The following is a 27,356-nucleotide window of genomic DNA, read 5'->3' as shown; positions in this document are numbered from 1 at the left end:
ACAAAAAATCAGAAGAAAAAAGACAAAATTTACATAATTTTACACAAAACCCAAAAAATGGGCCGGACAAAATTATTGGTACCCTTTTAAAACTGTGGGTAAATCATTTTATTTCAAGCATGTGATGCTCATTTAAACTCACCTGTGGCAGTAACAGGTGCCGGCAATATAAAAATCACACCCAAAGCCAGTTAGAATGTATAAAAGTTGACTCAACCTTTGTGTTGTGTGCCTGTGTGTGTCACACCAAGCATGGAGAAGAGAAAGAAGAGCCGAGAAGTGTCTGAGGACTTAAGAAGCATAATTGTTGAAAAATATGAATAATCTCAAGGTTACAAGACCATCTCCAGAGATCTTGAAAGTCATTTTCCACTGTGCGTAATATAATCAAGAAGGTTATAACCTATGGAACTGTGGCTAATCTCCTTGGACGTGGATGGAAGAGAAAAAATTGCCAAAAGAATGCAACACAGGATAGTTGGAATGGTGGATAAACATCCTCAGTCAACTTTCACACAAATTCAGGCTGTCCTGCAGTCTCAGGGTGCAAAAGTGTCAGCTCGGACCATACATCATCATCTGAATGAGATGAAGCGCTATGGCAGGAGACTGAGGAGAACCCCACTGCTGACAAAGAGACATAAAAAAGCCAGACTGGAGTTTGCAAAAATGTACCTGAGTAAGCCTCAGTTCTTCTGGGAGAAAATTTTGTGGACAGACGAGACTAAGGTAGAGCTTTTTGGAAAAGCACGTCATTCTACTGTTTACAGAAAACAGAATGAGGCCTACAAAGAAAAGAACACAGTACCTACAGTCAAACATGGTGGAGCTTCAGAATGTTTTGGGGTTATTTTGCTGCCTCTGGCACTGGGTGCCTTGACTGTGTGCAAGGAATTATGAAATCTGGAGACTATCAAAAAATTTTGGGCTGCTGGGTCTGTGTCAGAGGTCATGGGTGTTCCAGCAGGACAATGACCCCAAACATACATCAAAGAGCACCAAGAAATGGTTGGAGACAAAGCGCTGTAGAGTTCTAAAGTGGCCAGCAATGAGTCCAGATCTAAATCCCACTGAACACCTATGAAGAGATCTCAAAGCTGCTGTTGCAAGAAGCACCCTTCAAATCTGAGAGACCTGGAGCAGTTTGCAAAAGAAGAGTGGTCCAAAATTCCAGTTGAGAGGTGTAAGAAGCTTGTTGATGGTCATGGGAAGAGATTGGTTTCAGTTATTTTTTTTCCAAGGCTGTGCAACCAAATATTAAGTTGAGGGTGCCAATAATTTTGTCTGGCCCATTTTTTGAGTTTTGTGTAAAATTATGTCAATTTTGTCTTTTTTCTTCTGGTTTTTTTGTGTTGTTCCAATGCACATAAAGGCAATAAACACATGTATACCAAAAACATTTGTAGTTGCAACAATTTCTGGGAGAAATGGTGTATTTTCTGGAAAAATTCCAGGGGTGCCAATACTTCCGTCCGTAACTGTACCATCTTATTTTGTCCCAAAGTCTGGGACTTTGAGCCAAAATAAAATAAAATAAAAATTTTATATCCAAGTAGAACATTACATATTAGAACACTATTTTATTCCTTTAAGATTTTATTGGCCTAGAAGTTTTAGTTTCAGGATAAATTGACCAGTTTTTCACAACCACATTTGTGGCAGTATCTGCCTCTGTTCTTCTTTGATCAATTAGCATTTGCTTAAAGTTAATGTCAAACAATATAAATTGTCTTTGCACGTGCATAATTCATGGGTCAGTGGAAGTATTTTTTCCTGTATCATTTTCCTAATATTCTACCACACCATCTAGTGGCCATCTTTGTCCTCACACGGTGAAATAAAAACAGACGTAGTTCAAAGGTCTGTAGAATTTATTACAACTCCACAATCATAAACAAAAAGCAGCAGTTACAGAAATATGTACAAGTCTATTTTTGTCTCTTTAAAATACTTGTGGTGTCTTTCAGGTACCAGTTTCACCTTGGCCCCATGTTCAGTCTTTGTAACGCTGCTTCAAGTGCTCATTCTGACACCACATGTGGAAGAGCTGGACGCACTCATTAATTTCTCACACAAACAGGTCATGTGAACAGACTCTCCTGGGGAGAGTGGAAACTACAGCGCCATCTGGAGGACAATCTGCTCACCAGTCAGCCATTAAAGCCTGTGAAGACGTCCTGTGGATCCTCCAGTGAGCTCGCCACTCTCACCCCGTTTCCCTTTTGTAGCACAGAAACATGTCTGAGTCAGTCAGAGAGCCACTGACGGGCTCGGCAGGGCCGCAGTACTTTAAGACCATGAGACGAGGGAGACATAAGGGTAACGGTGTCTAAATCAGTTAACACTGTATACTTGGGCAATGCATCATGGGAGAAAAAGCAGCAGGCTGTAGAATCAGCTCCTGGTGCTGGAACAATAACTATGATGCATCCTCACTGGTAACAAATGCAGATGATGTAAAGTAACACTGGAGATGTTGGACAGTACAGACGGTACAACGCTGTACCTCCTCTAAAGGGCAATTCTGACAACTTAAGGAATTATGGGATTCCTAAATAATGTTAAGACATGTTGTAGCAGCGTACCGTTCAACTTGAAAGAATTAAAATAAAGGTTGAGATTTATTTTGGCTGTGTTTGACTTATTGCCTTGGGACTTAATGCACAACTCCTCTATCCTGTGTTAGGTGAGGGTGGACTCAGACAATTGTCAGCAGCAGTTTAGGTCTCCTTCGGCTCTGACCAGGTCCAGCTCGGTCAGCAGATGAAGGCTGTGTGGGTGGGGTTGGGAGAGGTCTTGCAGTGTTACTTTAGGGAGTGCATGAAGGTATCAAGGTTGTACTCTGTGTCGTACTGCTGCTGGTCCCATAACTCTCCCAGTCCGTCCAGCACAGACTTCATGGAAGCCTTCCCTGAGGTTGACGGTGTCTGCTCCGTCTTCTCACCCTGAAACACAAAGATACCGCAGGAAAATCAGCGAAATATAATGCATGTTAAGCAGGTAGAGCAGCACACCATGCATGCACACATGGGACCATTTTAAGTGTATATGTGTCAGGTGTGCTGGACTGAAAAGCGAGAGCTACCTGGGTTTATACACTTGGTGCCTCTCATTTTCCTGCCTATTGTATTTTGAGTATAAAGCACTTTTATCTTACATCTGGGGAATTTTGATGCACATTTGTGCCTGTTCTGCATAATTTAATTTTGATGTTTTTTTACACTCTTTTTACTTGAACTATTAATAAACCCAATGTCTTTCTTTAATTTTTTTTTTACTTTCAGCAAGTTTGTAATTCTTCATCTGTAGCCCCAGGCTTTGTGAGTATGTACTATTTGTAGTTTGAATTACGCTGCTGGAATCACTTGCGTTTCTTTTTGCAGGCTTGCAAAATATGGTCAAAAAAACTGCAGACAGCAGGATATTTCAGATTCTGATTAATCTCTGTGAAAACACTGTGAGGCAGCAAAATCTGTAAAGTTAAAAACTGATCCCATTTTGGTTGTGATCACATCTCAGTTTGTGATGAATAGCAGGGGTAAGTGAAACTCTGAAGACTTCAGCCTGTAAATATCTTCACATCCTCTCAATCACACGGCAGATTTATTCTTTTTTAACTTGCACCTCACTGAAATGTGCCCTCTTAATTTTTTTTTTTAGCATTTTAAGGCTTATTCAAATCAGCATTTAAGTGTTTTCTCAAAAACATCTGATGGTTTCTAATAGGCTGACTGCCCCATTAATTGTCAAACCCATCACTCATGTTTTTAATCTGGCTCTTCTGACTGGGATTATACTTGATATTTAGAAAGCAGCACATGTTTTACCTTTCTTCAAAGGGGGTGACCCAGGTGAAATCAACAACTACCGATCCATCTCCTAACTTTGCTGTCTTGCAAAAATGTTAGAATCACTGGTTAACCATCAACTGCGTACCTACCTAGCTTCAAATAATATTCTCTCTCCCCATCAGTCAGGGTTCCGATGACGGTACAGTTTCAGCAACAACTCATGTCATTAACGACAATATCACCCCAATTAATAATGGTCAGAAATGTGTTGCCATGTTTATTGATCTGTCAAAAGCCTTTGACACAGTTGAGCAATTCTGTTATGCGAGCTTTCTAAAGTTGGTGTTAAGACTGTATGTATCTGGTTTCAAAATTATTTAATAAATAGGATTCAAGCAATTGTTGCAGACAGTGTAAGATCTACCTTCAAAGTGATAAGCAAAGGAGTCCCCCCAGGGATACATCTTTTGGTCCGCTTCTATTTACATTATGCATTAATAACATTGGAGAAAAAAAGAAAGTACTGTAAGGTTCATCTTTATGCAGATGATACAATACTGTATTCCTCAGCACCTGCACACAGTCAAGCTTTGACCCAGTTACAGTCTGATTTTAATGTATTCCAACAAGCGCTAATTGATCTTAAACTAATGCTAAACCCCGCTAAGACCAGTTATATGATTTTCTCAAGGCGGACCATTGACCATCTTGATGTCATCTTGTACACATTACGTTAAAAAATTGATGTGTTCATCAATTCAAGTATTTGGGTATGGCTAGATCAAGAGTCTTTTAGGTCTCATAGCTCAAATTTAATTAGGAAACCAAAACCGCAACTTGGTTTTCTGTACAGGGATAAATCCTGCCGGTCAGTGAGAAACAGAAAAAAGATTGTCCAGACAACAACACTGCCAGTTTTAGACTGTGAAGACATCCTCTATACACATGCAGCTGCTTCTGTTTTGAAGCCATTGGACGCCATATATTACTGGTCTTGTTAAGGCAGTGTATAAAGCAGCACAGTATTCTGTTTTTTTACAGAGCATTCATTGGTAAACTCCCTCCTTACTTGACTTCTCTCCTATCTATAAACATCTCAACCTTGACAATCAGATCTCAGAGCTGGATCACTTTAAAAACGCCAAGCTTTCAAACAGCATAGGGCAGAACTGGGATTGAACCTGATATTTGGAAAGCAGCACATTTTACCTCTATTCAAAGGGGGGACCCAGGTGAAATCTGCACCGAATAATATGTGGAATAATTTTCAACTGACAGCTAGATTGCCCTCTTTGTTATCATACAGCATTTTAAAGAGCTGGTGATTGCAGCTGCTTTAAATTATTTTTTTTATTAACCAGGGCATGAGTTTACAATTAAGTGTATGTGTTTATGAATGTATTTGTAACTAATTTAACCATGATGTACATGTTTTTCTAATCCTGCATTGTATTGTTTTGTTGCAGAACACCCCTGGGAGAGAAACCTTGGTCTCAGTTGTTTCTCTGCTTAAATAAAGGATATATAAAATAGTTGTGTAGGATGTCTGTTTTAAAGCCTGTGTGAATTGATGGGCAATGTCTGTAAATAAAAATAATCAGTAATTCAGGTGTTACTCACTGACAACTCAGCAACTTGGAGTGTGTTAAGGAGGTGGTTTTTAAATATCTTTTCTAATAGAGAATAATGGAGGCTGTGTGTGAAACATGGAAAAACGATTTTGACAGCATTTTGGGTGTGAAATCAACTGGCTCATCTTACTACTAAGTATGGAGACCCCTTTAATGATGCATTTTACTTATGTTCTCACAGTTTCAATGTGTTCAGCTCTGTGCATATTATTTTACTCTGTAAACCAGAGAAAATGAGATCAAACTGAACTTGTGGGGTAATAGAATCACCAGCTGTAAAATGTAAACGTGTATTTGCCTTTCTGGGTGGTCTGTGATACCCTTCAGCCCCACCCTCAGCTCTGTATCTATGGGAGAACTTCCTGGGGGTCTCACCTTATCCAGGGAGAACAGGTTGAGAAGCTGGTCTGTGCCCATGCTCTGCAGGCTGGAGTTATCCTGGCTGATGACTGTGTTGGCAATACTCATCTTGAACTTCTGCAGACCCATGATCTTCTCCTCTAACGTTCCTCGAGTGATCAGCCTGTACACGTTCACCACCCGTTTCTGTACAGACACAAAGACAAAGTTTACAGAGCATACCAGACGAGAAGGAGACAGGGCCTCCATGCCAAGTTAATTTCACTTGGTTGTTTTTGCTTCACTGGTTTCAGACAAAAACAGTGGTGTCACACAATCCAAGGCTGTATTTAATAATTCATAAGGGGAAACACTGACAAACATCCCACTGTAGGCAACAGGATCACTGTAAGTCATCATATATCTTACATTCGAATTACAATGTTACTGTAAACCAGCAGTGCAAGATATTAGATCATTGCTGATATTAGTAAATTCATTATAACTGCTACTCATATTGATACAGATGTTAAATATAGTTCAGACCTTACTCTTCAAGTCTTAAATCACACTTAAACGTTTTAGAAATGAGAACGAACAAAGAAGAAAACTTCAGTATGATAATTCATTAATTCTTACACCAATATCTGCTTAGATTAATATCATACCCATAATATTGTGCACCCCTAGTGGACACAATTCATGCTGTTCAAAAGAGTGAGTGCCCTAGGTTGATTTGAAGAACTGAAGTTAAGAAAACTATATTTGCAATCATGTTCATAAAGCTATGGAGACTTTTGTGATTTCAGGCCATTTCTGACCCAATTTGAGGCATATGATTGATTGTTGAAGTTGGGCTGAGATTCACCATGTTTCATTTGTCATATTGTATACAAGCGGTCAAGATGTTTAATATCATGGTTGTATGACTGTATTATATTGTACTATGCTGTTCTAAGCAGTGAACCAATCCCAGACATGGCAGCCTGCATTGTTTCGATGCATTGTTCCTTTTTCTTAAGGAGGTGCATGTCTGCTACTTATGTAGGCCTCAACGTAGGGTTCACTTGTTTGCAGACCTGATCGGCATAGATTTGCCACAGAGGCATGAATCAGGCAAAAGTAATGGTGGGTGGTAAATCGGTATCAATACCATCACCGGTAACATTTCAACCGCGGAATGGATTTTTGCAACACTTGACATCACTGGTTTAAATGCCTACATTGTGCTATGATGAGCGTGTGAGGCATATCCGCTCCTACAGCTGGTGGAGCAGAGTGATTTGTGACAGACAGCTCACGCTGAGTCCAGTCATTAGCACGCTTTGCTCTACCATTACATGTAGTCAGGGAATTAACCGTTGTAACTACAATGACAAAAGCAGTGACAACAGTGACATGTGTTCTTTCCTTTCCAAGTTTGATCGCTGTACTGCAACGGAGTCAGTGTGCCGTCTCTGTCAGCCTGCCTGGGGTTTAACACAAGATGTGTGCTGACTTAGGCTGGTTTTAGTTTGTCTTAAGCCCAGTGCTGCAGCAGTTCATCTTAACACAGCTTAAACAACCATTTAAGGTGTGTTTTTAACTTATGATCTTCTTTTCCAAGTCCTCGGTTAGCAAAGATTCAGCTGCGACGTTACATGAGGTCAGAGAAGCAGCTGTAAACTAGCGGTCAAGCTCATCACAAATAGTCTGCAGATGATATTTTTCTAAAACGCTTTAATTGTGAACGCCCTCATCAAGAAATGTTCTCAAGTCATTAGCAGCTTCACACACCTCAGCAGTATAGAGATGAAATGTGAAACTTGGAGCGCAGTTAGAAAGAAGTCAACATAGAATGGCTTAAATTTTTGTGTTTTTTCTGTGTCCTATGCTTAGACATCACTGAGTATTCAACCAAAGGCTTGTTTTAAGCAGAGAAGGGGGTTTGTAACCACTGAATTTGAATTGGAAAGCATTATGTCTTTTAATTTTGTAATACCGCAATATGGTTACTGTCAAAGGTAAGAAAAATACTGTGATATGATATTTAGGCCATGTCGCCCAGGCCTAGGCAAAAGCCAGCTAAACAGCTTAAAAGGGAAGATTTTTGGAAAGAAGTCCAAGCTTGAACTTTTTGTTTCAGCTGATATCTCTGACTTTGGTGGCGTCCATAATGTGATCAAAAGTAGCTGCAGGCTAACGTTAAGCTACATAGTTAAGAGATTGTATTTTTTCCTCCTTAAGACATGCTCTAATAGGCGAGTTAGACAGAAACATCCAAATCAAAGAGCGATCAATGAAACCCTTATCACTTGTATTTTTTTTTTTTTTTCAAAGTATTTGAAACAAATTCTCAACACCTTTAATGGTTTCTATATCACAGTACCTGTCCTATCCTGTGGGCTCGGTCCATGGCCTGCAGGTCTCTCATGGGGTTCCAGTCGTGTTCAACAAACACCACAGTGTCTGCACCAGTCAGGTTTAGACCTAGACCGCCAACATGAGTGGTCAACAGCAGCACATCAATGGACGGGTCATTGTTAAACCTAAGCATCAGAGGGGGGAAAAAAGTGAATTTAAGTTACAAAGTCTCTCTTATCACTTAGAAATGAAAACTTTAGTTCACAATCTGAGGATCGAAAGTGACTAAATGATTTACTGCTCTAACCTGGAAACAATGGAGTGACGCAGGCCGGCCTGCACGCTTCCATCCAGCCTCAGGTAGGTCACGGAGGGCAGCTTAGGCTTCAATAAGTCATGCTCGACAATATCCAGCATACTCTTCAACTGACAGAAGATGAGCACACGATGCTGGGCCACCACAGCCTCTGTGCCCCCCTCTGATCCTCCACCACCACCCAGCCCACAGTCCAACAGCAGCTGGAGAACAGGAAACACCTTGTCAAAATGATTTTCAAATTAAGCAGTAAAACAGTAAAGCTGATCTAAAGTACATTACCTGTTTGAGAGCAGAGAGTTTGGGTGCATGCTGAATGTCCCGAAGGCTCGAGTTCTGACCTGCCAGCTGCTCTGTGATACGTTTGTACTCTGGATGCTGCGGGGTCAGGACCAGGCTCGGGTGGTTGCACAGTTTCCTCAAGTACTGCAGTGCCTGAAAGAATGGAGAAATTATGGTGGAATTTAGAGCATCTGCATCACAAAAGGCATAAAAAAACAACAATATTGACTAAAGCTCTATCGAGCATCCTTGACTGTATTTAGAGAGCAGATTGACACTTTAGGAAAAAAGAAGCCCATACCTGGAAGACATGTCCTGTGGCCTTCAGTTTTGGCTTCTCCTCCTCCTCTGCTGAGGCTGTAGAGATGCTGTCCTCCACACTGGCCTTGGCTCGAGACTTTGCAAAGTCTTCATATAACTGAACCTGCAGACAGTCAAATAACGTACTTTGTCATTTTAATATTGATCACCTTATTCAGCGGTTCTCAACTGGTCTAGCGTCAGGGCCCACCACACTTCCTTACTGACAAATTGCAACCCAGTCCTCTTAATTTTTTATCATAACCAGATGGTTTTAATGAAAAATGGGGCTGTTTGGAAGTGAGATGGGACAAATGATGTGCTGGAACAAATGAATGGAGATATGCCCTTCAAACTAAAAGCAGACTTTCTGACCGTTTTTCCAGACAACCCAGAGATACAGCTTTACGACCCACTTTTGGGTCCCAACCCACCATTTGAGAACCATGGATCTGATTTGGAGTTGTGATAGAAAAATGCTACTTTAACCAGCAAACTTCAAAGCCTAAAGCTGGCTGATAAAAACTACTACAGTGAGTCCAAATCAGCATGCAATGTGAGCAAGTGCTGCAACAAAATCAGCTTAATTCAACCAGAGTGTCCTTGTGATGATGCAGTATGATGTAATGTTCCTTTTTTACCCATTTTTCCCTTTCTGTCACTCATGTTGACATTGATGCGGAACAAGGAGCAATAGAGATTGAAAAGGTGCTGGAGTGTACTAAATCAGCATTATCCTGATTTTCTCTCACTTTTCTCAATCAACTGAAGTTGTTTTACAAGCCGAAGCTAGTGGTGCATCTGTGATATATCCATGCTTGAATTTTATACTCAGGCTTGTGTTGACATTAAGGCAAAACTAAACAGCTCATTGCTGTTAAAGTTCTGTCAATACAACACACCACATTTCTATTTCTTTTTAATTTAACCAGCATGTTGTCTTGCACCTTTGTTTTAAATGCAAACAGAAATTTTCAGGGTAGAGAAGTAAATAATTAACAGATGCAGCATTCTATAAGCAATATCAGGTGTGTGCATGCACTTAGGACACAGTGTTTTCCTACAAGATTAAAGAGGATGCAAGAGTAGTGAAAGAAAAAGAAGGAGAGAAAAAAAGGGTAAAAACGATCAAAAAAGGGATGACGGAAAAAGAAGTAATTAAAGAAGAGGACAATCAGAGAAAAGAAAAGAAAATTCAGAGGGAGAAAGTAGAACAAAGAAAGTAGCTAATTTTAGCTCAGGAAACATCTGTGAATACCTGCAGAGGACTCAGGTTGCAGTAATAGTCCTGGATTATTTTGGGAGGAAGGTCCTGAAGGACATCCTCCTTCATCCTCCTCAGGAGGAAGGGCAGCACCTGTCGATGAAGGGCCTCCATTGCGAGGACACCTGGATGGAGAAAGCAGTTCAACTAAAGTTTGACCTTTGTAAAAACAGGATATTAGAAGAGTCTGAGATCAGTTAGAAACTAAAATGGCCAAGGGTCCATTTGCAAAGTCCAAAATATTACCTCTAAGCCCCCCTCTATCCACTTTTCTTTGATGATCAAAAATGCCATAATGAAAAGAAAAATCGTTCTTTTAGGCCTAGTTTTCACTTTTTTTAAGATTTAATGTAATTTTTGGCCACATTGGTTGAATCATGAATTATAAGTTAAATTTAGTAACATGAATGAAAATGTTTAATACAGTGAAGATGACGTTCAAATCTACTTCAATCATGTTTATTTCTTATTTTCATGCAAAAGCTGGGAGGTGCATCACTTTAAATGAAGCTGACACAAGGAATTGGGAGCCACATTCTCTTCTCTCTTCATAAATGTCCCACTATGTCCTATGTTAAAGGAGATAATTAAGATGAACTGTTTTCCTGTTTTCAAAGAGAAAGGTAATAGGAAATAGTTTTAGTGTTCAGCCAGGCCCCTGTGACAGCAAAGTGACTCCTGCCCCAGGATCTCAGATCTCAGTAATTGCTACTTCATAAGGGGTTAAATATAGGTGGGAGCCAGGCCATTAAGGGCTTTAAATGTTATCAGTAAAATCTCAAAATCAATTTCAAAACATACTGGAAACAAGTGTAAAGAGGATAAAACTGAAGTGACATGCTCAGATCTCTTATTTTTAGATAAAAGCCTGGCCACTGAGTTTTGAACCAAGTTCAGGCGGTGAATATTTCTTTTTGGCTCAGGCAGGTCAAAAGACTGTTATAATAATCGCTGTGGATGACATAAAAGCTTTTGTTTTTGTCTTTAAAATCAATTTTATTTCTGAACGACAAGTTAACTTCACTGACATATTGTCAGAGGCAGAGAGCTGATGTACCTGCTTCCTGTTCCCTTGACGAACTTTTAGCGTCCCGACTGGCCAGGATGGGTTTACCATAGCGAGCAGCAAACTGGCGTTCTGTTCCCAGGAAGCCCGGCATGAGGAAGTCAAACAACGACCACAGCTCAAGGACATTGTTCTGGGATCACACAGTGAAAAATATCGATTAAAAAATATCGACTACTTACACTACTAACCAAAGAAATAAGGATGCATCTTTTTCATTCCACAAACTTATCTGTTGGCCAGAACGGCACCTTACCTGAATGGGCGTTCCGGACAAGATGACTCGGAAGTTGGCAGCCAACTGTTTGATAGCTTTGGAGAGTTTAGTTTTCCCGTTTTTTATAACATGACCCTCGTCAAGGATACAGTAGTTAAATTTGATATTTCTGCAGCACAGACAAAAAGAAGTTCATGTAGAACACTAAACACTTTCCACCAAAACTCAGTCACAGGAGACACAGGAGTGATACTCACCTAAAAAAGTCGATGTCATTTCGAACAACATCGTAGGAGGCGACTATAAGATTGTGTTTCTTCACTTGATGTTGTAACCTGCAAAGTATGCATGTTTATGTTCAGTAAGATTAGTAAATGAGCATTTTAATGATAACAACCACATTTAGCATGCTTTTATTGTATTATTATTGATCCAAACAATAATTAAACAATGCTTTCTTTGCTTAGAAAGTGTGAAGCCATTCACTGGACAGGATTTTTACCCAACTAGAAAGTCAGAAATGTTTACCGCATTCGTTCTGTAGGAGGTCCGGTGTAGTGCAGAGGATTGAGGTACTCTTTAGAGCAGAACTTGCCCACTTCGTCCACCCAGTGTCCGGTCAGTGTGGGAGGACAAACCACCAGAGAGGGCATGGGGCTGCAGTCTGCCGCCTTAGTCTTGGCGTATTCCTGAGCCCTGAACAGAAATAAAACAAACAGCTGAGTCAAGTCCGCTCAAACTGACATAATTAAGTTTGACAGAAATAATCATGACAGTTGATGTGTATTTAAAATTCATGCTCTTATGTAAAGTACAGCTAATGAGGAGCCCTGATAAATAAACAATTTCACACAGGAGCTCAATCATGAAGGAGTTTTTGTAAAGAATAAATAACTCAAATTTAAATACAGTTTTGATGTGGAAACTTCCCAACCTTGCTTTGTGTATTATTTGGTTAAATCATAAACAAATACTACGGCTGTCCCAATAAGCAATTTTGGCCTCCGATGCCGATCTGATTTTTCAGTGTTGAATATCTACCAATACAGAGTCCCGATCCAATACTTATCATTGTCTAGATTAGAGTTTCAATTGTTTTTGTTTGCAAAAATAACTGAAGTAAAACCCATAAAATCACATTTCTGCTCAGAATGGTGTAACAGCTCTGTTTCGCTTTAATGTGTAACCTGTAGACATTAAACATTTACAGTTTTCCACATATTTTGAGTCTGAAGTGACCTTAGTGGAGAACTCAATGACAAAACAACACCACTCAGAGTGTTATTTGGACTGCACACCTGAGGTAGTGATCTCCTGCCAGGATGCAGATGGACTGCAGTGTCTTGCCGAGGCCCATGTCATCACACAGGATCCCATGCAGCTTGTATTTGTTCAGGAAGGACAGCCAGTTAACTCCATCCTGCAGGAAAGCACAAACTTAGACCACTGCAGATAGCAACACTAAAGCTTGCTCATTGACAGATAAAATCAGCTTTCTACTGTCCGATAAAGTTGAATTTTTGATGATTGTGGTGACACAGGACAGCATTTTACTAAAGTTCTGCACTGCTACATTAGACACAGGGATGGAGGTTACAGCAGACACACTCTCAACTCATCAGTTTCATTGCTCTGAGTATTAAATCGTCCCAGCAGAATTTAAAGGAAACTCAAGGTGGCTAGACTCAAGGTTGAAGAGCCATGTTGGCCATAAAACCTTGACATGTTGTTTAAATGTGAAATATTCAGGCTGAACATCTTTTGCAGCTTAAGGGCAAATTTATGCTCCCCTAAAAATAAAGCTGTAACTTTTAAATACTAGAACAGTCTCTGTCCTCTTACACTGTATGCCCATTATGCTGGGGTCGCTGGTAAAAAACAAAGTCATCCATGGGCACCAGTTTAGCACCGAGGCTACAGTCCTCATCACACTGGCTGCAGGGTGATCAAATCCTGATCCTGGCATGTTTGGTACATGCCCTTCCACTCCCTCCCCATATTTCCTGTCTCTCTTCGGCTGTCTTATCACAATAAAGGCAAAAATAATCTTAGAGGGCATGACCTTACACTGACTTTCTCTCCTTAAGCCACTGTCCAACTGATATTTAATTCCTGTTTGACTGCTTCCTGACTGTTCCAAGAAAACTTGCACTATATCTACTCAAAAAAGTTCACCATTTTCCAAAGTACTTGTCTTTGATGTGTTTTGCTGATCTGTCTTTAACCAATGGCTTCACTGCCCCATGATTCCTAGTGGTATCCAAACATTTGTTTCATATCTTCTTAAGCTTCCAGAGACGATGAAGTCATAGGACAAAATGAATCCAAAGTATAGAAAACTCTCTATATATTTAAGTAATAAATATATAGCATGAATGAGCATAAGGGAGTTTTTCTTCCTTTCCTTTAAAATTCATTTTCAGGCTTTTTTTATGCCTGTTTTAAGACAAAACAGTGGACAAGACCTGCTTTGGGGAAAGTCTCTGTACACGGGGTGCCAGTGCCTAGCTTAATGAAGTTTAAAGGCAAAACAGGACCCTGAAAATTACCTGTTGGTACTTCCTGAGTTCAGCCTTGATGGGAACAGGGATTTTGTAGTTCTCCAGTTTTCTCCCATCTAGTAGTTGTTCAAGGAAGTGACGTTCTCTGGCTTTCTGGCGGATCAGGTCAGCAGACATGGCTGGAGGGTCAGGTATACCTGCCTGTTGGAAAGAGAGAAAAACATTTAGAAGCAAAACACTTGAAGTATAAGATAGAAATGTTTTGCAAACATTAAAGCAAGAAAGTAACTGGCAAAGAATAAAAAGATTGCCGTTTTGTTAGCTAGCGACAGTCCTGTGCAAAGTAGAATACATGCAGAGCACAACAGTTAAACAGCTGCATGTCTCAGCACTGTCATTTTAGAGTCTGGAAGTAGAGGTTAAACTCCTATGACGGGATGCACGATATTGGAGTTTTGCAGATATCTGATATGCAGATATTACAAATTCATTTAATGTGATACTGATATATAAATGAGGCTCAGATCTGAAGCTTTAGCCCTTTAAACACACTTTAAATTCTAAAAACCTTCAACATTTGAGACCTGGGATTTCTTGAAATACACCTTATTTTTATCAACAGTTTATATCCCCTCTTAGCCTCCTCCACAATAGATTTTATTCATGGATCTGTGAGATCCATTTGCGTTGCCTCTTCAGGTAGTAAACTCAGAATTGTCTCAGTTATTCTGAAGCTTCCATCTTTGCTCTATGTTGCATAAAAAAACTGCATTGTCCCGCTCTGTTTGTGTGCTCCTACCTCCAGAGGCAGCAGGCGGATGAGTGTAGCAAAGCACTGTGTGGCCATGAAACGGATGCTGTCACTGGGGTCACTCATTCGGCCCAGGACTGGCACAACTAGCAGAACAATGTAGGGCACAATGTCCACATCCAGCTGCTCCATAACACCTGGAGAGGAGTTAGTCAAGGACAAAACTGCAGAAATAAGACAACAGCAACTACAAGGCCTATGCTAATTAGGATGAATGGCAGGACGTTTTTTGGCATGTGTTTTCATCAAGTTTCCAAAGCTATTGTGGACAATTGTATGAATGGTGACATAGGACATAAGAGTGGACTGAATGTTAAACTTTTTTTTGACGTGCTGTTTTGGTGTGAGTAGTACATCTAAATTAACAGCTATTTTGATGGCCAAACTCTTTTGTTGGTTAAAAATAACAAATATTTATGGTGAAATCATAACTAAAGTCAATTGGCTGAGCAAGGATACAGGCTAGAGCCTCGATGGCTCCCTCCTGTTTGGTGCAGTCACCAATTGCTGCTAACCAGGGAAGAACACACTCCAGGAAACTGTTCATGGTCTCCAGCATTGCGATCTTACTGAGCACACCCACACAGCGAGCAGTCATGTGACGCACTGCTGTATATGGGTGCTGTAGGCAGGTGAACAGGTGGGGCAGATGCTCCAGCAACTAGAGAAAAAAACAGTATAATACAATTAATTTTCTAAGAGGTTAGTGACGAAATTATAACATTCTAAAGACGTGATGATTTCTTTTCTCTGAGGTCAAAAATTGTGTTCATTAGTCTTGGAGATGTACTTTTTTTAGGACTAAATTAAAAAAAAAAATTAAGAACTAAACCTTTAAAAATGTTCTAATGTCATGTAAAGTAGTTCTACATGTTAGCTGGACAGTCTGCCAATTTACTTCACTCTCTTACATAATTATCTCATAGAGTGTTGATTTTAGCAAAAAAAAAAAAAAGATGATTTGGCATAAATGAAAGGTAGATGACATAATGACTGTTTAAATGGGAAACCTTGCAGATGTAAATCTGTGTTAAAGTCAGTTTCCAGTTAACTTATTTCTGCCAAATGTCTCAAAATATAAGAAACAGGGCGCTGACCCAAAATTCACATAACCACTATTTTTGTTTTTTTAGAAATTTAGCAAAGAAAATACAAATTTATGCAAGTTTCACTATGCTACTGTAATGCTACAAGTAGTACTAATTAATAAAAGTTGTTTCCAATGCGAAAAGTTACACTCCCTTTTTAATGTCCACTGTTCCAACTCCACCAAGTACCGAAACTTTTTTGTAATATTTTATGACTTTGGTTTTTTTGAATTGGCAGTTTTTTCAGACAGGCATTTTTACACACAAAATGAACATAGGCATAAAAACTGGTGTATGGAATCCCACTACTGATAAGAATGACTGTCTGAAAACTCCAGATTATCTCTACCAGTAGTGTTTCTAAAGTTGAATCTGAATCAGTGTAAAGACACTGTAAATGATGATGATCAGACTTGAAGCAACAGTCTCACCACAGGTTTGAGTTCAGCAGCCATGGCTCCAGCCATCACTTCCAGCACTTGCAGAGAGTTGACCAGTTCCTGAGCTGCAGCGTCTCCCCTCTCCAGCTGAATCTGCCGATCTACAACACACCAGAGACAAAGTATTGGTTTGAGTTCCAGAAAGGGGTTTACTGGATAATACCAAAGTCTACATTGCTTAGAAGAGGTTGAATTAGCAATCAGGCCTGAAAACAGAAAGCAGAAAGAGACAGACTTTGAACTATTCATAAATTTCAAGCTGCAGGGACACCACTGGCTGTAAAATGGCATTGATCACATACATAACGCTGAATCTGACTCCAGTGCTCAGTAAACAGTTTAAGGGACATAGGAGAAAATAAAATTAAGGGAGAAAGCGCGATTTTTTTTTTTCAACAGTTTGCGAGATCTTGCAAAAGTAGATTTAAATTACGTAACAGTAACTACTTCCGGGTCAAACCAACCAAAACAACGAAGGGCTAGCATCTGTGGGGGAGATTCATTGAGTTTTACTTCAAAATTGGCCTAAAATTTAAAGAAATTCAATCCTTGTTAGTCACAGGCAAGCTTTTCGTCTCAGAGAAAGGCATTTGAAGGCATTTTGGGTGAAAGGGGACTCTTTCATCGTAAAACTTACTAGGATCTGGCATACCTGGTCGAATTCATCAGTAACCAGTTGCAATCCTCTGGACAGCTGCACAGTACAGATGGGTATGTGCTAAATGCAGATAGCTAATACTACGTGTAATAATACTACGTGCTCACTTTGTCTGGCACTTGGATTCATACAATAAACTGAAGCCATATGGAATATATATCAATGGGGGCATTGTTGGCTTTTTAAGAAAGGTCAAATGGCTTAATGCCTACACAACATTTGGCACACGCTCATCTATACCTGTGCAGCTGTCCGGAGGATTACAACTGGTTGCTGATGAATTCGACCAGGTCCACCAGATCCGAGTGTTACGATGAGAGTCCCCTTTCACCCAAAATGCCTTCGTATGCCTTTCTTTGAGACGAAAAACATGCCTGAGACTAAGCATGGATTGAATTTCTTTAAATTTTAGGCCAATTTCGAACTTCAGTAAAGTTATAAAGATATTCACAGATTCGGCCTTTCTGCCATAATAACCCAGCAGAGGATCATCACATTTACAAAAACCCTCAATCACCGTACATATTATGGTATGATTTCAATCTACTTTTGCGAGATTTCGCAAACTGTTTAAAAAAAAAACATATCTCCCTTTTTTTCCCATGTCCCTTAACATTTTTTTTTTCTCCCTTAAATTTTTTTTCTCCTATGTCCCTTAAGGGGCTCTGTACAAATCTTCAACAACAAAGCATTTTTTTTTTTTTGTTGTAAGTATGATCCCATTAGAGTAACAATTTAACAACTAAGTACTTAATGCTTAAGGCTGGGGAGGTGATTGTTATTAACAAATCTCTGTTAAGCATTTTAAAGAATATCTCGATTACTAATAAGTTCAGCTTGCTTACAAAACCAAGATGACTGCAAAAAAACCTAAGCACAGGACTTCAAAGAGTAATTCCCAACCTAAAGTGTGCCATCTCCGTAGATTCAATAGCAATCCTTAGCTTCTTTTTATTGTTAGTCAGTACATTTTTTTGAGAATGTTTACCTGCTCAAAATTGGCATCCAATAAATGTGTTATCATAAATTACAGCACCTTGCTGATGATGCAAGCACTAGCTAGTAACTTAAGTGCTTGCTTACATTTTTGCGACACTCTGATCCATTAAAAATAAAAATAAAAACTGCATGGGCCTGAAGCAGCCAAATCTTAAGAGGAATCTGTACATAGAGACCTTCCCAAAACATTTGAGATGGTGTTGGATTAAAAAATCAACATACCTATAGTATAACCTTCAGTCACCACAGTTCTCAGGGGTCCCACTGTGTTCTCCCACAGGTATGGCAGAGACTTGGTGAGGTCTCCACCAAAATGTCGAGCTACAGTTGTCAGGGAGTATTCTGCCCCTCGTCTCTGAATAAGAAACGGCCTCTTGCTCTAAAATGGAACAAATAATACAAAAGGATCAACTCAAGATCTGGCATGAGACTAATATGAGCAAAATGTACTTTAGTAGCTTTCTTTACCTCGTCATTGTCTGTGCTGATGGTGCTGCCAGGGGGAAGCTCTGTGGTGGGGGTCTTTGGGGCTTTAGGGGCTGGCCCTCTCTTACTGGTGATGGCGAAAGCAGCCTTTTGGTGACGGTACAGGGTGATGATTCCTCTGGTTTTGTTGACCATATGATGCATGCCATCTTTCTCCAAACCGCAGCCTAATGACACGAAGAATTAGGACATAAAATAAAAACTAAAAGGGCCTGACCTGTCAAACAGTTTCCTGTGTTAAAATTAGGGCAGCCTGATATTGGAAAGGCTGAGACTATGCTATCTTTTCTAATAATATTTCTAATAATAAATAGTACAAAAATATGAAAATCAAAACAAAACTACATCAGATTAATGTAGTGTGTTTTTGACACACACGTAGCCCTGCATGGTGTTAGAAAATTGAGCTGTATGTTATTGATCACTTCTTATTTCAGTGAGAAGTGATCAGTGTAAATTTTAATTTGAGCTGATACTGATGATTAAATTTTTTTGGCCATTATCTGTCAATTGTGTCATAATGTGGATCATCTTTAATAGTTCTGTCACACATTACAACACTACCTTTAAAAAAGTAGATCTATTAAAGCCATGAAAGGTTGCTGTAGTGTATTTATCAATCACATATTCAAAACAAGAAACACATTTTGTGGTAAATACATGTAAAGTGCTGAAGATATTGTTTTAGAGTTTGGTGCAGAAAAGCAGACCAGGTGGAAATATTACTTTTCACTTCTCAATAACTAGATACTATTTTTGGGTGGTTTCAGGATGAGCCAATGACAGACTGGTGGCAATAAAGGTAGGGTTGCTTTATTGCTTTTGTGACAACAGAAGGAATTGCAGAAATGAGAATTTATAAAAGGTATGAACAGACTTTTTTAAACCATTTCTCTAGGGCAATACTCAACTTAAGAATTCTTTCAGCTGAATCAGATTTGGAAGTTAAGTATGCATGTTAGTAGAGGCCAATTTTAGTGAAAATGAGGAAATTGGGCAGTTTTCAACAGTTCTTACCTTTGGAATTTTCCTGTGTTGGGGGGACGGGGCAGGCAGATGAGGGTGTGGCTGCAGAGTCGACGCAGGCCGAGGCACAGAGGTTTTTGATGATCTTAGGGTTGGGGCATGGCGAGCGTCCAGCGCACTGCTGCAGCAGCTTGGCTATAAAAGAAGCAGCATATCCCTGAATCAGGGTGTTCTCCTCCCGCTTGATGGACTCCATCAGAGGCCTGACCAGCGGGTTGAGTTTGTCGGGAAGAACCTGAAGGTTAATGACTGCACAGGCTGTGAACATGTGGACACGCAGGTGTAGCTGCTGCCATTCTGTGCTCGTCTCCAGAACTGTGGCCTGAGCCTGCTGGCGTTTACTGTCCAGGGCCTGCCACTGTTTGGATTTGTCGTTCAGGGTTCCCGTCGAATCTGTGAAGATGGTGGTTACCTAAGAAACAAATGAAAAAGGCAAAAAAGCTGTCAGTTTAGGACAAAGATGGAAAGAAAGACTACAAATTCCTATGTTAGACCTCTGTTCAAGTTAAACTTAAGGACAGTGTGCCGAAAATTGGGCTTAAAATCCTGTAGTGTGTGGCCGGCCTAAGAGTTTTAACATGGACTAGTATGTGTGAGGTTGTGAACCTACCAGCTCATTAGCTTGATCTATAGTGAAAACACTACAATTAATGCGGTGCTGGATGTCTATATTAGAGTCAGCCAGCAGGGCAATGAGCTGCTTGCATTCATTCTGCATCCGTGTGAAGGGGATGGCGATTTCATCGTAGTACAACTGCTCTGACAGAACGGCCAGAAGACGAGGCTGCACCATGGATGACACCAGCTGACAATCCTGACAAAGAAACACATTTGTTATTTTATGTTAAAAAAAAAAAAACACCCAAAAGGAGATAAATCTGAAATGATTCAATAAAGAACAAACTGTACTCCAGAGCTATTCACCTTCTGCAGTGCAGCCCACTCACAAAGCACCAGGGACACAGCTATGCGCTGCAGGGCGGACTTGGAGTTGAGGTGAAATAGCAACAGCTGGCCCAAAGACTCAGCTGGTCGGATCTCCTGAGATGCAGCGTTGAGCTGAGGGTCACAGATACACCTACACAGAGCTCCAAGCAATCTGCATCATAGATAGAGAGCAGCAGAAACTGTTAAAGCTGTTATCTCGTCGCTTGTCTGGCAATTCTGCTTCTCTATATTTACTGAACAGAAAATCACAGGTCCAGTCAAAGATCAAGACTGAAAGCTTTTAGATTTCCAACTCAAGAGTAAGAACTTACCTAGCAGCCATGAGACGAGCACGCATCACTACGTAGTCTCGTGTCACCGGGTCATCTGTCACCGTCTCTGCACCTGCTATATACTCCTGAACCGTTTCCTTCACCTGGTTGGTCCCTTGACGAGCCTTTGACCCAGCTTTATCCTGTCACAACAAGACAATGTGAAGAGTTACATTTAAATAATTATCCACAAAAATAAGTTAAACATATAGCGCTTAAACATGAACATGAATCTCCTGAAAATCTTCTTAATTTTTGGTGGGAGAGCTGCATGTGAACACAATAGACACCCTTTTCACCAGGAGTTTTTCCTGCCAGTTCCCTTGCAAATTTTCTAAGTGGTGAGAATGCGGCTAGGATTTCTCTAGAAAATTCTCCACAGGTGAGTAAGCATGGGTGATGGTCATATCAGACACCCTCCTGTCCAACAGGGAATGTCTACTGTTGTGAGGGGAATGTACGAACAATGTTGTCAAATGTCAGGGGCAGAAATCTTTCTGAAGTCTTCAAGAGTGAATGTGTAAAAATGTATTGTATGTATGGGGTATCAGCAAGCGTATCATCTAATACAGTGGTTTTCCAGAAGTGGGTTGGAACCAAAAAGTGCTCTTTCCAGTGAGCCGGGAATGAGTGCCTGGAAAAATGCATGCATGCCACAAAATGTATGCATGCATACCTTTCTTTAACTATGAGCTTAACATATTTATTTTGTTCTGTCTCTTTGGTAAATCATGTTGTGTTCCAAGGTCCAAACTGCAAAACTTTATATTTAATTCAATTGAGAAGTTACCTCTTTTTTTTTTTTCTTTTAAATTGGGCCACAGTTTCTTACAAGGAGGTCCTGATGTCCAACCAGTTGAGAACCACTGATCTTATATGTACATGTACTGTAAAATATTTATCTATTTGTCAAAAGCTGGAAAGATCCTGGGATACATGAGATATGGAATCATTTTTGGTAAAGCATGTTTTAGCTTTATTTCAACCAGTATTGTGAAAAATGTTTGACTGTTATGGTATTAGGTGAAGACAACATGACAACAGCAGATCAGATCTCTGGCCCCTTTATAATATATGTACTGCTATTTCTTTGCATGCTACATCTAAGCTTACATGAGCCTTAAGTTTAAAACATTAAAAATCCAAATGAGATATCCTATAAGCAACAGCAGTACCAGTGTCCAAACATTATTCATGACTTGTTTAACAGTTTTATAATTGCTTTTAAACTGTTTCTACAAGTTCACTAATGATTGGACATTATTTTAACCCGTGTGGGCGTTGCTTATTTTTCATCTGTCAAGCAGTACTTAGTTTGGCTTGCAAGCTGTACTCATTCAGAACTTTTGACTGCACTATGGGTGCCAGTTTTTATAGGTGTCTGCTCTGTTCTGCTGTCATTTATGCCAATTCAATATGAGCTGCTAATTTCACTCAAATTACGTTTCTAGGAGTTTAAAAAATAAGACAAGGAACAGGTAATCACAGGATCTGCTTAAAAGGCCATAACTTGCTTTAACAGAAAAAAACTTGGGGTGTTAAATGGGACTTTTGGCAGCTCATGATTCATCATGAGCTGGCCAACAAAAAGTATATTTGATTTACTCTCTGTCTGCATCATATCAATTCTCAAAATAAAACTGTTCTCTTTCCTACTTCTCTTTCAACGATCAGCAATATTTCATACAGAGAAATATTTCCAGTGGCTTGTTGGGATGAATGTTAATCCTCACTTGTATTTTTATTTCCTCCTCCAAACTAAATGCTTCGCTGACTCAAGCAAACAAAACACTCAAACAGGCTTGTGAGATTCTCTGGTGGCCTTCGCACTGTCTGCTTGTTTACTGCCTAACAACCTCGGCCGCGCTTGTACATGCAAGGACTGGTGTCCTACAGACGCCACTATTTGCATGAACTTTGCAATATAAAATCTCTGTGGTCTTTCAAAAGCCATTTACTACTTTTAAGGACAGATTTAATTTAGTCATCTTGATATTCTAGGTCATATCAGCTGCATTGCATGGTTAATAAAATGTACGTGTGTTTATACATTTGAAAAAACCCTTTAGATTAATTTCCTGATTCTTCAATGATTAACATTATGAACATTTTAAACCTAAGAGCAGTTATTTTGGTTTAATTGAAGTATCACTTTGTATTCGAGGTCATAATCACCACACAGACTTAAACCACATATGAAAGGTTTTGTGTGGGTTGAATAAAAGTGACCTACCTTGGAGCGAGCCTTCACTTCCAGCAGCATGTTCAGGTCGATGGGAATATGTGAGGCCTGCATCATGAGACAGAGCCATGCACCCATCCACGGACAGCTTGCTGCTACCACATACTGCTGAGGAGCCTGAGACAGCAGCTCCATCCACACCTGAAAACAGGCAGACGAAATTCTTCTGATGTCAGTCCAACAAAAATAATCTGTTTCCAATAAATCAGGGTTGTCTTTAGTCAGTCGACCTATGGTGTAAGTGGGTAATGCAACAAACCTTTTGGACAAGTTCAAGGATTTCCTCGTTGCTCTCCAGTATGCAGGACTGGAATATGTGACGGAGCATGTCCTGCAGGATGGGGTTGATCCACATGGCACAACTCTGAAGAACAAAAAACAAAAAAAAATGTTTAAACTTTCAAGCTAGAAACAATAAAATATATTGTAGTAGTATTACTGGCAATTTCCTTCTTCTACCCTTTTTAATCCTGTGCATACAAAGATGCCATAAAGTGCATCAGTATGAAGCTGTTCCTGGCCAAATTTACCTGCTCAGCTTTAGACAGCAGTGTGAAAAGTGTCTCCAATGCTGCCTTTCTCACTGATGATATTGTGTGTCTCAAAAACGGCCAAACCCGAGGAACCAGGACTGTTAACGACTGCTGCATGCTGGAGAGGACAATGAAATATGCTGATATGAAAACAGAGTCAACAATGGCCCTGGAAGGTCACCTTTAAAAAAGAGACAAAACTGTGTTAAGGATAGTCTCATTAGAAAGGCATAGAACTAAGCCCAGACTTAAAAAGTCAGCCATGATATTATGCAAAAGTGTGTTCAACCTGATAACTAAGAAGTGGTTTTACATTGTCTGCTTCAGTGTTTTTTCTTCATGTAAATCAGGTTCAAATGAAGTTCAGCCAGCCTCTTGGCACAGAGCTGACACTCAGCACGGAAACTCCAAATACAGGAGGAGGGACCTTCAGCTAAATGATAACAGATGAGCTGAGTCACTTTAAGCACACCTTATGTTTAAGGACATGAATCCTGATAATAAAATCACATGTAGTATACCACATAAAAACAGCTATTATACTCTTAGCTTAAAAAATACAGCCTGAGCAAAGAAGCACATACTGCATTTCCTTGGGGAATACTCTCATGTCAAGTCATGAAAAACCAGGGTGTGGCTGCTTTGTTTGACAGGTTGTAGTTGCAAGCTGAACGTGACATTTCAGTCATCCATGTGGTGACTTTCAGCATGCAATAACTTCCACGTTTAACAACAAAGCAAACCACACCAGTTGTCTGAGAGCGCCTCCTAGAAGTCTGAGATCCTGTTCGACAAGTGATAAACTATATCATTATAATCATATGGTAATATTTGCTGCCTGCTAGTGTAGCTTGTTCATTTCCAGTGAGCCAACCAGTAATGTCTTCTTTGCCAATGACCTATAGCTTAACTAACTTTCTCTACAGCTTCACTCACTTGTCCTATTGTGGATCTGTAAGGACTGATACATTAGGTCTATGTTTAAAACCTTTTTTTCTTCCAGGAAAGTTGGCTGAATCCTACATACCAGCACAACCAACAAATGAGAACTGAATTCTGGGACATTTGCTGTCGTGACTGTATGAGTGTCTGCTGCTGTTAGTGACTGCATGCAACCTGATGCATAAACATTGTGTTCCCATTCATCGTGTATTGAAAGCAGACACTTTTTTGCACAAAGTGTGCTGGGATATGTAATGGGGACCAGGCTGATAGAACCTCTTGTTACCATCTTTTCTCTATAATCGTGCATTGAAAGCAAACGGAGGTAGAAGTCAAGTAAACAGTTTCCTACCTCAGCCAGGCTTGTTCTGTACTGTGTGGCTCTTTCAATTTCTAAATGATACTTCTCACTTCAGTTCTTCACACTTGGAAACACTGTGATAACTTTGTTAATCCCTGCTTTGTGAGCATCACCAATTTTTGTCAAAGCTGATTTCTTTTGTTTTTGTCGTGATGCTTTGTCAACTAACAGCTCAAACCAATACTGAAGTATTTATACTGTGTGTTAATTGGAAGATAACCCTCAGTTATAAGTTGAGTTTACAAGTTTTGAGCATCACGAAGATGAAGCACATCATTGCATGACGGTGGTTTGTGCTATGGCTCAACAGAAAGGTTTGTTGTAAAGGCTGCATTTTGACCCTGCCAGCTTTTAGGTAAAAAAAAAAAAAAAGTAAAATAAAGTGTGCAAAGTAAAATAATATAAACATCCAAATTAAAACTAGGATGTATGGAAAAGGCATGTTAAAAATTCCTTGCTCTGTTTAACAGCACTTGAAAAATACTTTAAAAAGGGGTAATGATTTCATCCTCATCTGTTTATCTTTCGCTTTGCCTTCTGTTTTGTACACACTGTGTATTGTAAGCAGTGGCATCTATTTATTGTGTGACCTTGACTAAGACTCACCTGCACTGTCGGACTTGTGGGTAGGTGAGCAGAGATGACAGCAGTGTCATGATGCTGTTAGTGGAAGCTGTGAGGTCGTCCAGGTCCAAAAGAGCATCCCACAGTGTGTTTACAATGAAGGGCACCTGAATAACAACAACAGAATCTCTTTAATATAACCTGAATTTTGATGAAAATATTCTGTTAAAAGGGTACCTCTGTTCCCTCTCTGACCTTGTTAGGTAGCAGCTGTACTAAACCTTCTACCACAGGGATGAGGGCAGAGGCTGCCACAGCCCTGACATCATCATCGAGGTCTTGTAGACCCACAGTGATTGCTGGGAGCACCCGAGGCAGCAAGACAGAGATCAGGTCCTAAGACAGAGGAACAGATGGATGATGATCCATACAGATTTACAGTATTTACCATCACACCTCCTCACATATGCTTTCATGCATCTCTCTCGCCTCTCCTCTCACTTGTTCTATTCCTCACCATATGGCTCTCAGACTGAACATATGAGATCTTGCATTACTTATTTGACAGCTTATCTTAAACACAAATAGAACAGGTGGTACCTGTCTGACAGCGAGGGCATACTTGATCCCCAGCAGGCCACCATGACGGACCTCCCATTGGTCTTCTTTAAGCAGCTTAAGCAAGACGTCTACTGTCATTGAAACACCAGTTTCATTCATGTGACGGAGGGCCACACCGAGGGTTTGTGCACACGTCTCTCTGACAGGAGCCACCACCTGGATAAAGAGACACAGTATCAGTAAAAATGAAGAGTCAGCATACATTAAGCCTCTTAACTGGTATCACTTGGCAGTTTATCTGCACTGACGGTAAGCCACTGAGTCAGCATGTGAACTCTAAGTGGGGGAAAATGGCATTTATCTCTTTTCTGTGGTTTATAAAAACACCTGTGGAATAGCTAACAGGTATACTGGAACCACAACAAGGAAAAACAAGCCCACATAGATATTCAATGCCATCAAATGCATTCACATGCCCTTGAATCTAACATGCGCAACATTCCTTTCTGTCATGTTTTTATGCTGTAGGAAGCATGATTTTTCTACATTACATGAAAAGATGGTTCTCGCCATGACTAAACTTCATTTAAACTTCTACCTTAAGTTTACACCTCAGCCTGATGTTCAGCACTTAAAAAATGCAGACACAAAATACAGAAATGCGGGCCCCAACAGTTGTACCTGATCCCTATGATATGGCCATATTTTAGATGTTACGGGCAAATCTTGACTCAACCGAGTTTTGGTGCTGGGCATTTCCTTTTCCATTACAGTTTATACTTTAATAGTACCTCCTCAGTGTAGGCAGGGTCATGGTACCGCTATGAATAACTGCCATGATGTCCAATAGGACTGTGAGGCAATAGTGTGTCCAGTAAAGTTTTGTTCTAGTGGAGACTGTTGCAAGCGGTGGGAAAATTTTAGCTTAATAATACAGGACAGTTTGGGAAGGTATATGGCAGTACAAAGCCAACAATGAGAGGTATTTGATTCCCATGTTGGACATCCTACTCACATACTCCTATTAGCAAAACTATTTGACTATCAATGGTCGGCAGTGTCTTCATATCACATTTTAATAATGGCTCAGCTTGCTTTGAATCTCACCAGAGGTGTGAGGTTCAAAACATGTAAAAACATCCAAGCTAATTGCTACTGCGGCAGCTGTAACTATGAGATTCCAGTACAACTAAACCCCACCCATAGCTACCACCTCATTCTCCTCCAATGACTCTGATTGGTCAGGTCAGTTTTCAGACCTGGCACAGACATAAGTTGGAGCTTTGCAAGATGGATTTGCCTGATGACAGACAGACTCTGGCCAATCCATCTGCTT

The 27,356-nt window shown here is 40.1% G+C and overlaps 1 protein-coding gene across 1 annotated transcript in view; it reads right to left on the bottom strand.

Annotated features, from left to right (window-relative positions):
• Window positions 1-1,853: 1,853 nt before the first annotated feature.
• The window catches only part of btaf1 (BTAF1 RNA polymerase II, B-TFIID transcription factor-associated), a 44,038-nt gene continuing 18,535 nt past the window's right edge, over window positions 1,854-27,356 (bottom strand). Inside the window, exons 11-38 of the mRNA XM_041789243.1 lie at window positions 26,060-26,236; window positions 25,715-25,855; window positions 25,502-25,626; window positions 23,590-23,710; window positions 23,319-23,423; window positions 23,051-23,200; window positions 20,818-20,960; window positions 20,483-20,657; window positions 20,169-20,372; window positions 19,550-19,970; window positions 18,515-18,699; window positions 18,269-18,425; window positions 16,381-16,490; window positions 15,321-15,522; window positions 14,850-14,998; window positions 14,099-14,251; window positions 12,848-12,969; window positions 12,078-12,245; window positions 11,807-11,884; window positions 11,589-11,718; window positions 11,324-11,465; window positions 10,261-10,391; window positions 9,004-9,126; window positions 8,703-8,855; window positions 8,412-8,623; window positions 8,130-8,289; window positions 5,798-5,968; window positions 1,854-2,945 (exon numbers count right to left, since the gene is read on the bottom strand). Coding sequence (XP_041645177.1) covers window positions 2,805-2,945; window positions 5,798-5,968; window positions 8,130-8,289; window positions 8,412-8,623; window positions 8,703-8,855; window positions 9,004-9,126; window positions 10,261-10,391; window positions 11,324-11,465; window positions 11,589-11,718; window positions 11,807-11,884; window positions 12,078-12,245; window positions 12,848-12,969; window positions 14,099-14,251; window positions 14,850-14,998; window positions 15,321-15,522; window positions 16,381-16,490; window positions 18,269-18,425; window positions 18,515-18,699; window positions 19,550-19,970; window positions 20,169-20,372; window positions 20,483-20,657; window positions 20,818-20,960; window positions 23,051-23,200; window positions 23,319-23,423; window positions 23,590-23,710; window positions 25,502-25,626; window positions 25,715-25,855; window positions 26,060-26,236 — 4,449 coding nt within the window. The 3' untranslated portion in view covers window positions 1,854-2,804. The remainder of the gene's footprint in view (window positions 2,946-5,797; window positions 5,969-8,129; window positions 8,290-8,411; window positions 8,624-8,702; window positions 8,856-9,003; window positions 9,127-10,260; window positions 10,392-11,323; window positions 11,466-11,588; window positions 11,719-11,806; window positions 11,885-12,077; window positions 12,246-12,847; window positions 12,970-14,098; window positions 14,252-14,849; window positions 14,999-15,320; window positions 15,523-16,380; window positions 16,491-18,268; window positions 18,426-18,514; window positions 18,700-19,549; window positions 19,971-20,168; window positions 20,373-20,482; window positions 20,658-20,817; window positions 20,961-23,050; window positions 23,201-23,318; window positions 23,424-23,589; window positions 23,711-25,501; window positions 25,627-25,714; window positions 25,856-26,059; window positions 26,237-27,356) is intronic.

The sequence above is a fragment of the Cheilinus undulatus genome, linkage group 6 (genome assembly GCF_018320785.1).
Source record: "Cheilinus undulatus linkage group 6, ASM1832078v1, whole genome shotgun sequence".
In the NCBI taxonomy this organism is placed as follows: Eukaryota; Metazoa; Chordata; class Actinopteri; order Labriformes; family Labridae; genus Cheilinus; species Cheilinus undulatus.
Note: the sequence above shows the minus strand (reverse complement) of the source record. Positions and strands in the feature narration are given on the sequence as shown.